The 14,362-nt window shown below is 52.5% G+C and overlaps 1 protein-coding gene across 1 annotated transcript in view; it reads right to left on the bottom strand.

The window, feature by feature from the left end:
• The window catches only part of LOC147099632 (voltage-dependent T-type calcium channel subunit alpha-1I-like), a 259,865-nt gene that overhangs the window by 51,285 nt on the left and 194,218 nt on the right, over nt 1-14,362 (bottom strand). The window contains exons 24-26 of the mRNA XM_085969212.1: nt 11,645-11,837; nt 9,320-9,471; nt 215-324 (exon numbers count right to left, since the gene is read on the bottom strand). Of these exons, the coding sequence (XP_085825338.1) occupies nt 215-324; nt 9,320-9,471; nt 11,645-11,837 (455 nt within the window). The remainder of the gene's footprint in view (nt 1-214; nt 325-9,319; nt 9,472-11,644; nt 11,838-14,362) is intronic.

Below are 14,362 nucleotides of genomic sequence, written 5' to 3'. Positions count from 1 at the left end.
AGCTAGGATCTGAATAGATGGCAATATAGTTGGGGGTAGGGAAGGAAAAATCCAGCCAGGGCTCCCTCTCCCGATCGGTATCCAGCTCACCGGCTGCTGGGCAGTATGTGCGTGTGGTCGAGATCAGGGCTGGGATCAGCGACGCTGACCGCAGTTGAATAGTTCGCTGCCACTCCACTGGCAATTTAAAAAAAAACTAAAAGCCTTTCCTTACCTGTCCTTGAAAAACCGCCGCAATCCAAAAGCTACGAGTTTCAGAATTGCTTCCAGGACGAACACGGCCGTGAACATGTAGTTACAATACTTCAGGGAAACCTCGAGGGACTGTGGGGTCAAACATAAACATCGTCATCAGCAACTAAAGCAGCGGAACAAAGGGAGCCCGCTCCCAGGACAGCCCTCTCCCCGGGGGGACACCCCGCTCTACGGGACCGCGCGCCCCATGGGACCGCCCGCTCTCCGGGACACCCCGCTCCCCGGGACACCGCTCCCCGGGGCACCTCCCTCACCGGGACTGCCCACTCCCGGACACCCCGCTCCCCGGGACACCGCTCCCCGGGACCACCCACTCCTCTGGGACCAACCACTCGCTGAGACAGTCCGCTCTGTCAGCGGTACTCCGGAAACCTTCTGAACTGAAAACTGGATCTGAAAGGTTTTTTTAAACACAGAAATCCATTTTCCCCCATTTACAGTACTTCTTATCTTGTGATGTTGCAGCACACATGAAGAACTTGCATTTCTATAGCACCTTTCACGTCCCCAGGATGTCCCAAAGCGCTTCACAGCCAATCAAGTACTTATTAAAGTATAGTCACTGTTGTAATGTAGGAAACATGGCAGCCAATTCACGCACCGCAAGCTCCCATAACAGTGCATTATTATCTTCTATATATATAAAACGGTTGGTCTTTCTGTCTTTCTGTCTGTCTGTCTTTCTGTCTGTTTGTCTTTCTGTCTGTCCGGCTATACAATCAAAAGTTATAGAGCGTACCTACACATATGTTATATCAAAAGAAAGCTTATCATTAGGGGACTCTAATAGGTGTATTTACTTTTTGGGCAGACAAATATTGTTCGGACAGTATACAAAAAAGGTTCAAAAAACGGCAACATTCCGCTCATTAGCGTTGAGTAACGTGATGGTTGATCAATCATACAGGACATTAACCTGATGGTTGACCAATCGGTGCATCACGGGGGGCGTTTCATTGCGTGTGTGGGTGGGCCTAATCCTTCTGAGCTGAGGTGAGTGGCCACCATCTTGATTCCTAACTATTGATTTCTTTTTCCCACTTTCTGCGTGTAAATATAGATTTCCAGCAAAAAAAAAGTTGCTTTTAAAAGAAAAAAAAATCCTTTTGCAAAGGGGACTCGGGCTTTCCCCCCCTCGGTGGTGGATGAGCTGCCTGCAGGCCTCAGGTCTCGAAGCCTCGGCCTCTCCTCGCCAGCCACGCCTGAGCTAGGCACCGCCCGTCCCGCCCCGCGATCGCCACCATCTTGGTAAAGGCTGGCGGCGCAGGACTGATCTGAGCATAGCCATCGCCGCCATCTTAGTAAAGGCTGGCGGGGCGGGAGTCAGCGCGCGCGTCAACATCAGCCCGGAGCGCGACCTGAGCTAAGTTGAGTCCGGCCGGGCCTCACGCGCTAGGCCGCGCACCGGCCGGCCCTGAGGTGCTGATCTGCACATGGAGGCTTCAGCTCACCGCATCCGGGCTCTGAGGAAAGGCAGAGAGAGAGGGGGAGGGAGGGACAGAGAGGAAATCAGGGAGAGACAGGGGGAGGGAGAGGAGAGGGGGAGGGAGAGGAGAGGGGGGGAGGGAGGGGAGAGGAGAGGGGGGGGAGGGGAGAGGAGAGGGGGAGGGAGAGGAGAGGAGGGGAGGAAGAGGAGGGGGTGCTGGAGAGGAGGGGGGAGAGGGAGGGGGAGGGAGAGGGGGGGAGGGAGAGGAGGGGGGGTGGAGAGGAGGGGGAGGGAGGGGAGAGGAGGGGGGAGGGAGGGGAGAGGAGGGGGGAGGGAGGGGAGAGGAGGGGGGAGGGAGGGGAGAGGAGAGGGGGGGAGGGAGGGGAGAGGAGAGGGGGGAGGGAGGGGAGAGGAGAGGGGGGAGGGAGGGGAGAGGAGAGGGGGGAGGAGAGGGGGGAGGGAGGGGAGAGGAGAGGGGGGAGGGAGGGGAGAGGAGAGGGGGGAGGGAGGGGAGAGGAGAGGGGGGAGGGAGGGGAGAGGGGGAGGGGAGAGGAGAGGGGGAGGGAGGGGAGAGGAGAGGGGGGAGGGGAGAGGAGGGGAGGAAGAGGAGGGGGTGATGGAGAGGAGGGGGGAGAGGGAGGGGGAGGGAGAGGGGGGAGGGAGAGGAGGGGGGTGGAGAGGAGGGGGGAGAGGGAGGGGGAGGGAGAGGAGAGGAGGGGGGAGGGAGAGGAGAGGAGGGGGGAGGGAGAGGAGAGGAGGGGGAGGGAGAGGAGAGGTGGGGGAGGGAGAGGAGAGGGGGGGGAGAGGGAGAGGAGAGGAGGGGGAGGGAGAGGAGGGGGATGGAGAGGAGGGGGGGAGGGAGAGGAGAGGGGGGGAGGGAGAGGGGGGAGGGAGAGGAGAGGGGGGAGAGGGAGAGGAGAGGAGGGGGGGAGGGAGAAGAGAGGAGGGGGAGGGAGAGGGGGGAGGGAGAGGAGAGGAGGGGGAGGGAGAGGAGCAGAGGGGGAAGGAGAGGAGAAGGGGGGGAGGAAGAGGGGGGAGGGAGAGGAGAGGAGGGGAGAGGGGGAGAGAGGGGGAGGGAGGGAGAGGAGAGGGGGAGGGAGGAGGGGGAGGGAGGGAGAGGAGAGGGGGAAGGGAGGGAGAGGAGAGGAGAGGGGGAGGGAGAGGAGAGGGGGAGGGAGGGAAAGAGTGAGGGGGTGGGACAGGGAGGGAGAGCTCGCCTTCTTCCTTCCTTCCTTCCTTCGCAGGGGTCGATCGGGCCAGGCCTGAGGCACTCCTTCCCCCCCTCTCTCTCCAGGCTAATCCCAAACTAAATCCACCAGTCTCTCTCTCTCTCTTCCCCCCCGTCTCTCTCTTCTCCCCCGTCTCGCTCTTCTCCTCCCAGTCTCTCTCTCTCTCTCTTCCAACAACAACATGCCCTCAAAAAACCCTTGGCACCACCGGGCACTCCAGCTAGTATAATATATACAGAGTGTTATACCCAGTAACACACAGTGTGATATTATATATAATATATACAGAGTGTTATACCTAGTAACGCACGATGTGTTATTATATAATATATACAGAGTGTTATACCCAGTAACACACCTAGTGGGAGGATAGAGGATTGGGAAAACTTTAAAAGACAGCAAAAAATAACAAAAAGATTGATTAAGAAAGGGAAGATAGATTATGAAAGTAAATTAGCAAAAAATATAAAAACAGATAGTAAGAGTTTTTATAGTTATATAAAAAGAAAAAGGGTGGCTAAAGTAAATGTTGGTCCCTTAGAGGATGAGACCGGGAAATTAATGGTGGGAAATATGGAGATGGCAAAAACACTGAATGAATATTTTACATCAATCTTTGCAGTAGAAGACACTAAGAATATCCCAACACTGGACAAACAGGGGGCTAAAGGGGGGGAGGAGCTAAACACGATCAAAATCACTAAGGAAGTGGTACTCGGTAAAATAATGGGACTCAAGGCAGATAAATCACCTGGACCTGATGGCTTACATCCTAGGGTCTTGAGGGAAGTGGCGGTAGGGATTGTGGATGCATTGGTAATAATTTTCCAAAACTCCCTGGACTCGGCAAAGGTCCCGGCAGACTGGAAAACTGCTAATGTAACACCCTTATTTAAAAAGGGCAGTAGACAGCAGGCTGGAAACTATAGACCGGTTAGCCTAACATCTGTGGTAGGTAAAATTTTGGAGTCCATTATTAAGGAGACAGTAACAGGACATTTGGATAATCATAATTTAATAGGACAAAGTCAGCATGGTTTTATGAAGGGGAAGTCATGTTTGACAAATTTGCTGGAGTTCTTTGAGGAAGTAACGTATAGGGTGGATAAAGGGGAACCAGTGGACGTAGTGTATTTAGACTTCCAAAAGGCATTTGACAAGGTGCCACACAAAAGATTATTGCTGAAGATAAAAAATCACGGGATTCGGGGTAATATTCTGGCATGGATAGAGGATTGGCTATCTAACAGAAGGCAGAGAGTTGGGATAAATGGTTCATTCTCAGACTGGCAATCAGTAACTAGTGGTGTTCCGCAGGGGTCAGTGCTGGGTCCCCAACTCTTTACAATCTATATTAATGATTTGGAGGAGGGGACCGAGTGTAACATATCAAAGTTTGCAGACGATACTAAGATGGGAGGGAAAGTAGTGAGTGAGGAGGACATAAAAAACCTGCAAGGGGACATCGACAGGCTAAGTAAATGGGCAGAGATTTGGCAGATGGAATACAATACTGGAAAGTGTGAGGTTATGCACTTTGGCAGGAAAAATCGTAGAGCAAGTTATTATCTTAATGGCAAGAAACTGGAAAGTATTGAAGTACAAAGGGATCTGGGGGTCCTGGTGCACGAAACTCAAAAGGTTAGTATGCAGGTGCAGCAAGTGATTAAGAAGGCCAATGGAATGTTGGCTTTCATTGCTAGGGGGATAGAATATAAAAATAGGGAGGTATTGCTTCAGTTGTACAAGGTATTGGTGAGACCGCACCTGGAATACTGCGTACAGTTTTGGTGTCCATACTTAAGAAAGGACATACTTGCTCTCGAGTCAGTACAAAGAAGGTTCACTCGGTTAATCCCGGGGATGAGGGGATAGACATATGAGGAGAGGTTGAGTAGATTGGGACTCTACTCATTGGAGTTCAGAAGAATGAGAGGCGATCTTATTGAAACATATAGGCCTAGAAATTCACTTGGGCGCGGGCAGCTCGCTCGCGCCCAAAAGTTAGCGCTGGGCGGGGAGGCATTAGCGCACGCCGTATATTCGTCTTCTGCGCCCCAATTCGGAAGCGGGCGCTATACCAGGGTGTGCCCGCCTCCGTTTGGGGCGCTGCAACTGAATATCGGCGCGCTAGTTGCCGCAGCGCCACCCGATGCGATGTGGCAGGCTGCGGTACTGCAGGCCTCCCCCTTCTCTTAAGGGGGAGGTGCCTGCAGCAGCCGGAGCCCCGATCGCGAGTGCCGGCAAAAGAGCCCAGCACAACGGAGAAGTGCCGGGCTCCACGGAAACCAGCCGGCAATGCCGTGGGGGGGGGGGGTGGAGGAGGCCGGGGAAGGAGGTGCGGGCAGGCGGCCGCCGAAAAAGCGGCCGGCCGCACCTTCAGCTTTAAAGCGCCCCACTATGGCAGCAGGACGGCCCTGTTTTCTGTTCGCTGTTTGCACCCGCTTCGGAGGAGGCGGGCGCAAATAAATATGGGGATCGGCGCGGTTTCGGGGCGTTACGGGCCACCGCGCACACCGATGACGTCATCGGTCCTGGCGCAGCGCTAACGGCTACCGCCGCCAATACCGCTGCACTCAATTTCCGCGCTACCACCCCGCCGGTGCAAAAGACCTCTTTAGGCGCTAAGTGGGCGCAAGGCCCACTGAATTTCTTGGCCATAAGATTGTGAAGGGGTTGGATCGGGTGGATGCGGGGAAGATGTTCCCGATGATGGGTGAAACTAGAACTAGGGGGCATAGTCTTAGAATAAGGGGCTGCTCTTTCAAAACTGAGATGAGGAGGAACTACTTCACTCAGAGGGTGGTAGGTCCATGGAATATGCTGCCCCAAAAAGCTGTAGAAGCTACATCATTACATAAATTTAAAACAGAAATAGACAGTTTCCTAGAAGTAAAGGGAATTAAGGGTTACGGGGAGCGGGCAGGAATTTGGACATGAGTCTAGGTTCGGATCGGACATGGCCCTGTGGGTAGCGGAGCGGGCCCAGGGGCCGTGTAGCCTGATCCTGCTCCTATTTCATGTGTCTAATTCTGTTAGATTCAGGAGATGGTTCTGTGATAGTGGATTGGCGGTTAGGATCAGATCAGCCATGATCTTATTGAATGGCGGAGCAGGCTCGAGGGGCCGATTGGCCTACTCCTGCTCCTATTTCTTATGTTCTTATGAGTGTTATACCCAGTAACATACAGTGTGATATTATATATAATATATATATACAGAGTGTTATACCCAGTAACGCACGGTGTGTTATTATATAATATATACAGAGTGTTATACCCAGTAACACACGGAGTGTTATTATATAATATATACAGGTGTATATACATATATCGCTTTATCCACAGCATCATCAGGGCCGAAAATTAATTAAATTTGAAAAAGATGATTAAAGTGTTCCAGGTTCCTGCAGTTAACTATTCAGCGTTAAATACCATAATACGACTGATTGATTGTGTGATTGTTTGCCAGGGTACAACATCACGGTTCACCAGAACAAATATGAAATTAACTTGCAAACACAGCTAAAGCTTTTCACACTGAGCTTAAATCTGAATGACCCTTTAATTAACTACATGAACAACTCCATGATTTCATTAGATTTACCACACTGGGTCCCTGGAGAATATTCCCTTTCATATTTTAAACCAACTTCGCAACAGTTTCACAAACTATTTCTTTCCATTTTAATGATAAATCTATCTTTCTCTCTCTCCCTGTCTTTCTCCTTCTCATATAGACATAGAAAAATAGGAGCAGGAGTCGGCCATTCGGCCCTTCGCGCCTGCTCCGCCGTTCAATATGATCATGGCTGGTCCTCTATCGCAATACCATATTCCCGCTTTCTCCCGCTTCTCCCTGCCTCTCTCTCTCTTTTTCTCCCTCATTCTCTCTCTCCCTGTCTCACTCTCTCTCTGTCTCACTCCCTTTCTCTCTCACCCTCTCTGTCTCTCTCTCTCTCTGTGTCTCACTCTCTCTCTCTGTCTCACTCTCACTCCCTGTCTCACTCTCACTCCCTGTCTCACTCTCTCCATTACTGTCTCTCCCTTACAATTATCATTCTCATTCCACCGTCTCTGTACCCTATTTTAAATCAGAACAGAGTATAAAGCATCGTCCAGGACCTACTCAAGTTTCTGTTACAGTATCATCTTGTTCCCTTTGAAAAGAGTGAATCTCCACAGCTATGTTACTTTTAAAGTTATGACCCAGGCGATTTTATGTTAAAAGAAAACAGCCGATATCCCGGTTTTCCCTGTAATCAACAACGGACTCGAACCTGTATCCTTTGAAACCGTGGCCCCAATATTGGGATCCCAATAGCGGGTGAAGAACCAGGCAAGGCTGGGGATGTGGAGGACCCGTTTGGCTTAACGGCGAAGGCTTCCGTGTGAAGCCTGAGGGTATAGCGGCGGGCGGGGAATTCCTGTTCCTCTTAGCCCAGAAGGAGTGCGAAAAGGAGCATTAACCATAGCCAGTCGGAAGGTGGGTCGGAAGGTCAAGGGGTCAAGCCCCACTCCAGAGACGAGCACATAATGCACACTGAGGGAGCGCCGCACTGTCAGAGGGGGCAGTACTGAGGGAGCGCCGCACTGTGGGAGGGGCAGTACTGAGGGAGTGCCGCACTGTCGGAGGGGGCAGTACTGAGGGAGCGCCGCACTGTCGGAGGGGGCAGTACTGAGGGAGTGCCGCACTGTCGGAGGGGGCAGTACTGAGGGAGCGCCGCACTGTGGGAGGGGCAGTACTGAGGGAGCGCCGCACTGTCAGAGGGGGCAGTACTGAGGGAGCGCCGCACTGTCGGAGGGGCAGTACTGAGGGAGTGCCGCACTGTCTCGGGGGCAGTACTGAGGGAGCGCCGCACAATCAGAGGGGGCAGTACTGAGGGAGCGCCGCACTGTCGGAGGGGCAGTACTGAGGGAGCGCCGCACTGTCGGAGGGGCAGTACTGAGGGAGTGCCGCACTGTCTCGGGGGCAGTACTGAGGGAGCGCCGCGCTGTCGGAGGGGCAGTACTGAGGGAGCGCCGCACAGTCGGAGGTGCAGTACTGAGGGAGCGCCGCACTGTTGGAGGGGCAGTACTGAGGGAACGCTGCACTGTCGGTGGGGCAGTACTGAGGGAGCGCCGCACTATCGGAGGGGCGGTACTGAGGGAGCGCCGCACTGTCGGAGGGGCAGTACTGAGGGAGCGCTGCACTGTTGGAGGGGCAGTACTGAGGGAGTGCCGCACTGTCGGAGGGGCAGTACTGAGGGAGCGCCGCACTGTCTCGGGGGCAGTGCTGAGGGAGCGCCGCACTGTCGGACGGGCAGTACTGAGGGAGTGCTGCACTGTCGGAGGAGCAGTACTGAGTGAGCGCCGCACTGTCGGAGGGGCAGTACTGAGGGAGCGCCGCACTGTCAGACGGGCAGTAATGAGGGAGTGCTGCACTGTCGGCGGGACAGTACTGAGGGAGCGCCGCGCTGTCGGAGGGGCAGTACTGAGGGAGCGCTGCACTGTCGGAGGGGCAGTACTGAGGGAGCGCTGCACTGTCGGAGGGGCAGTACTGAGGGAGCGCTGCACTGTCGGAGGGGCAGTACTGAGGGAGCGCTGCACTGTCGGAGGGGCAGTACTCAGGGAGCGCCGCACTGTCGGAGGGGCAGTACTGAGGGAGCGCCGCACTGTCGGAGGGCCAGTACTGAGGGAGCGCCGCACTGTCGGAGGGCCAGTACTGAGGGAGCGCCGCACTGTCAGAGGTGCAATACTGAGGGAGTACTGCACTGTCGGAGGTAACGTCTTTCGGATGAGATGTTACACCGAGGCTCCCCCTGCTCTCTCGGGTAGATGTAAAAGATCTCATGGCACTATTCGAAGAAGAGCAGCGGAGTTCTCCCCGGTGTCCCGAGGCCATCATCTATCCCTCAATCAACATCACTAAAACAGATGATCCGGTCATTATCATAATTGCTGTTTGTGGGAGCTTGCTGTGCGCAAATTGGCTGCCACGATTCCTACATTGCAATAAGTGACTCCACTTCAAAAGTACTTCATTGGCTGTGAAGCTCTTTGGGATGTCCTGAGGTCGTGACTGATGTTACAGAAATGCAATTTTAAGATAAAAAAGTTATCTTGTCATTTCATGAGGGAGTTGTTAATTAATGGAGGAAAAACAGACATTCCAATCAGGCTAATCGGCGATGCACTCCACAGTCAAATAGCCCACTCATTTTCACCATCAAGCCTCACACAATTGGGTGAGGTAGCTGAGGGCAAGTGACACTGTGGATTCGTTTCCCGGAAAGGTGCCCTGAGAGCAAGAGGGGAGGTGAGAAGATATAGACAATGGCGGGGGGGAAATAAACCCCGAGGACTGAGCTTCCGCGAGACCGGCGGACAGTAAGAAAGGACTGAAATGAAAAGGGGAAAAGCAGCCTTACCTTGGGCTGGTTGTAGTGTTCCAGTGACATGGTCACCACGTTGATGCAGATTATGAAGGTGATGAAGAGGTCCAGGTAGTGGCTGGTGCACGTGGTGTGGATGAAAAGGCGGATGGGTGAGTAGGCCGCGTAGTAAGGCAAGCGCTGGGCTTCTGGCGTGGTGCAAGTTCACAAGGGGAATGTGGGGGGGGGGAAGGAATAAACAAAAGTTAGGTTAGATCTCGAACTCCTCTGCTCCCCTTCCCACCACAAGTTACAGCCCCTCTTTCCCAGAATCACAAAAATTTAGCATGCAGGTACAGCAAGTAATTAGGAAGGTTAATGGAGTGTTGGCCTTTATTGCAAAGGGAATGAAGTATAAAAGTAGGGAAGTCCTGCTACAACTGTACAGGGCGCTGGTGAGACCACACCTGGAGTACTGCGTACAGTTTTGGTCTCCTTATTTAAGGAAGGATATACTTGCATTGGAGGCAGTTCAGAGAAGGTTCACGAGGTTGATTCCGGAGATGAAGGGGTTGTCTTATGAGGAAAGGTTGAGCAGGTTGGGCCGATACTCATTGGAGTTTAGAATGAGAGGGGATCTTATTGAAACATAAGATTCTGAAGGGGCTCGACAGGGTGGATGCAGAGAGGATGTTTCCCCTCGTGGGGGAATCTAGAACTAGGGGGCATAGTTTCAGAATAAGGGGAAACCCTTTTAAATCAGAAATGAGGAGGAATTTCTTCTCTCAGAGGGTCGTGAATCTGTGGAATTCTCTTCCCCAGAGAGCTGTGGAGGCGGAGTCAGTGAATATATTTAAGGTGGAGAGAGACAGATTTTTGAACGATAAGTGAGTCGAGGGTTATGGGGAGCGGGCAGGGAAGTGGAGTTGAGGCCAAGATCAGATCAGCCATGATCTTATTGAATGGCGGAGCAGGCTCGAGGGGCCGAATGGCCGACTCCTGCTCCTACGTCTTATGTTCTTATGTAATCTACGCCACGAATCCTCTTAAATCAGCACCCGTATCGGATTGGCCCCGCAGTCTATAGGAATCACAGACACTTCCGCGAGTGACTCCCAGGAGAAACATCATAGAGGCATTAAAAATTGTGTTATAGAAAAAAAAAATCTTTGAACACTTTTTTTTATTAGTGATAAAAATATGGGATGCGGAGGGGAAAAAAAGAGGCTGTTTGACGGACGGTGAAGAATCATCCAGTCGTGATAACGAAGAGTCAGTTTGTTTTCCGATTGGCCGTGGGGAGGCGGGGCGCGGAGCGGGTGGGCGTCTCGGGTGACCAATGGCGGGAGTGTGGGGGTGGGGCGGCCAGCAGCGGGAGGTCGCGCGATGAAACCGCCAGGAATATGCCCAAGCAGAGTTGGCAAGCCAAGCTCCCAGATACAGCACAGTTAGATGCAGAATTAAAGCTCCCTCTCTCCACTTGCCCAGCAATGCGCCTCATTCTCAGAACAGTGCCACCTTACTGTGCCGACGTGGCATTGCCCACCCCTCCATTCCACAGCTAATTAGTACTGAATTAATACTAATTCCGACGCAGTAGGAAAAGGATTGAGACGAGCCCGAATCTTTTCTACCAGCTCCTAGCTGGGATTTGATCCCCGGGTCCTGGATGGCGATCAAATCCTCAAGATAAAGGGTCGGCCATTCAGGACTGAGATGAGAAGAAATTTCTTCACTCAGAGGGTGGTGAATCTTTGGAATTCTCTACCCCAGAGGGCTGTGGAAGCTCAGTCATTGGGTATATTCAAAACAGAAGTCGATAGATTTCTGACTAGTAAGGGCATCAAGGGATATGGCGATAGGGCCGGGGAATGGAGTTGAGGCAGAAGATCAGCCATGATCTCATTGAATGGCGGAGCAGGCTCGAGGGGCCGAATGGCCGACTCCTGCTCCTATTTCTTATGTTCTTAGGACAGTGTCTAACTCACTGTGCCCCCCAGCATAGAGTTTGACACTCGTGGGACATCCCCCAAGAACGTTTGCGGTAATTGGCCAAATAACCAGAGGGGGAGATGAGAATTATTTTTACGCAGTGAGTTGTTGTGTTCTGGAATGTGCGGCCTGGAAGGTCAGATTCAACAGTAACTTTCTAAAGGGGAATTGGATAGATACTAGAAAAGGAAAAAAATTGCAGGGTTGTGGGGACAGAGCAGGGGGGAGTGGGACTAATTGGAGAGCTCGTTCAAAGAGCCGGCACAGGCACGATGGGCCGAATGGCCTCCCCCTGTGTTGCCTGCTTGATTCTTGGCCCATTCTGATGCCGGGCGGATGGGACTCAGGAATGCCCTGGGCCCCATGACTCCTCCGGAGAACGTTCCTTACTCCTGCGCTTTTTCTCCAGCCTCCGCAGGCGCTTGTCCTCGCGGCGCTGGGCCTCCTCCGCCTCCTGGTGCTGCCGGCACTTGTGGAAGTTCTCCACCACCACGCCGACAAACATGTTCAACACGAAGAAGCTGACGATCAGCAGGAAGGAGATGAAGTAGAGCAGCATCCAGGGGCTGTGGTTGATGATGGGCTGCAAGAGAAAGTGTGGCAGTCGGTCATTGCGATTGTGTAAGATTCGCAAAATTCTGCAGAACCCCAAAACAGAAGGATAACCCTATTTAAAACAATTTTGAACCATTACAGAAGAAATCTGTAAAAGATAAAATGCATGGTTGGGCCTAACAGAAGAATTGAAAGATTTGAAACAAACGTGGCATTTCAAAAGGACATGTACAGACTTGTAGGAAAAGGCTGCCGCAGGAATGTGGGATTGACCTCTGCAGAGGAACAGTTTGGGTATTTGAAAGTAGCCAGACTGTCTGGGAGGAACAATAAACAAAACTCAGCCCCTATCTGGGAATTTGCATTCAATCAATAAATCAATGACAACCCCAGCCTCACCTAAAGCCCAAAGCCCACTAAAACCCATGCATACAAGAACCTGCACAGAATTTGAAGGCCTTACAGGAAATCTAAGGTTAAAAGATAATCGAACCACAGTTTGAGACATCCAAAACCACTTCACACCTTCTTCAACTACTCAGGAAGCTATCCCGAAACCAGTTAACTAAATGGGACCAATCAAGTGGCCCTTAACAAGCCAGCCAAAAATATAACAAGATTAGCAGGCTTCGTTTAGTATAAACTAAAGACCTGTCTCCACAAGAAATCAGTTCGATGGGTTCGATCAGCTCGATCAGTACAGAGACAGTCGTTCAGTCAGAGAATTGAAACAACAGTCAGTGAATTGAAGTCAGCAGTACAGTTCGGACAGACACAGAAATAGGCACAGCTCATTCGAAAGACATCAGCCTCGGGACAACAGGAGGAGAACGGAAGGAATCGCAGCAACCAAGGGCCCAGGAAACAACCAACCAACAATATTACCAACAACTAGGTAATACTGGGCCACCGCGACCAACAAGAAACCAACCTGGAAGAAATCGAAGATCTACAAGTTTTTCCCACTCTACAAACTATTCCTGCGTTTGGTGAGCGTTTCCTGGTCCTCTGGAATTCAACCTAGTTAGTATAGTGGGATTGGGAGGGGTAAGGTATTTTTATCTATTGTCATTCTCCCTCGCATATTCCAAAGTGTTCCCCCTTTTAGAGTGATAAGATTTATTGGCCTAGAAATTCGGTGGGCTGCGCCACCAGTTAGCGCCTAAAGAGGGCACTCAGTGGCTTTAGCGCCACTGGCCATGCCTCCCGCGATATTTAGCTGGGGCGCTAATGGCGGCGTTAGCCTGTTGCGCTGCGCCGCCACCGATGACGTCATTGGTGTGCGCAGCGCCCCGCTACCGCCCCATCGCGATATTTTGTAGCGCCTGCCTCTGTAGCGCCGTTCGCAAATCGCGCCCGGTTCACGGGGCCTACCTGCAGCGGGAGTGGGGCAAATTAAGGTGGAGGTGCGGGGCGGCCGTTTTTTTCGGCGGCCGCCTGCCAGCACCTCCGTCCCCGGCCTCCTGATCTCCCACCCCCCCCCGGGCAGTGCCGGCTGTTTTCCGAGAGCCCGGCACATCTCCTCGGTGCTCCACCGAATTTCTCCCCCATTGTGTTGTGTATATTTTTTTGTCTCAAATAAAGTCCAAGTTCTTTTCACCAACTCAGGTGTCTGCGGCAATTTCATTACAACCCCCAAATAAGTCCAAAGTCTAGAACCAAGGGAGTGGGAGCGACTCGAACCGCTCAGGGAGTCAGAGGTGAAGCTGACCACACACACCACCCCTTACAAGAAGCTGCGGTAGAAAACGCTCCAATCCCCTGGGCCGTGGGCCATGATTTAACTCACTCCGTGTGGTGTTACGGCCATCAGCCATCCAGTTTTGGACAGGAGACCTTAGGGGTGATTGTTACATAGAATTAGATAGAACGTACGGCACAGAAACAGGTCAACTGGCCCGTGCCGGTGTTTATGCTCCACAGCAGCCTCCTCCCACCCCTCTTCATCTCACCCCATCAGCATATCCTTCTATTCCTTTCTCCCTTGTGTGTTTATCCAGCTTCCCCTTAAATCCATCGATACTATTCACCTCAACCACTCCCTGTGACAGCGAGTTCCACATTCTCACCACTCTGGGTAAAGAAGTTTCTCCTGAATTCCCTATTGGATTTATTAGTGACTATCTTATATTGATGGCCCCTAGTTCTGGTCTCCCCCACAAGTGGAAACATCTTCTCTACGTCTACCCTATCGAACTCTTTCATAATCTTAAAGACCTCGATCAGGTCGCCCCCTCAGCCTTCTCTTTTCGAAAGAAAGGAGCCCCCGCCTGTTTAGTCTTGCTCGATGAGTTACGACCTCTCAGTTCTGGTATCGGGTTTTAACCAAACCAGTTTGGCAGAAACCGGGCGGGCAGTTAAAATCGCCCGGGTTCCTTACCCGCTGACGTCCCGCAACACTCCTGCCCACCGGAGAGCAGGAAGGGACTTTCGGGCAGCAAGAGACCGCAGGGCGGTACCAGAGGAACCAATGCGGGGAGGGCGTTTCAGGAGGGTCTTACAGGGGGGTGGGTGAAGGAGGGCCCCCGGAGGGGAACCCCCCCAGAGACGAAA

This window comes from Somniosus microcephalus, chromosome 28 (assembly GCF_052327205.1).
Source record: "Somniosus microcephalus isolate GS21.2 chromosome 28, FLI_Smic_1.0, whole genome shotgun sequence".
Classification (NCBI taxonomy): Eukaryota; Metazoa; Chordata; class Chondrichthyes; order Squaliformes; family Somniosidae; genus Somniosus; species Somniosus microcephalus.
Note: the sequence above shows the minus strand (reverse complement) of the source record. Positions and strands in the feature narration are given on the sequence as shown.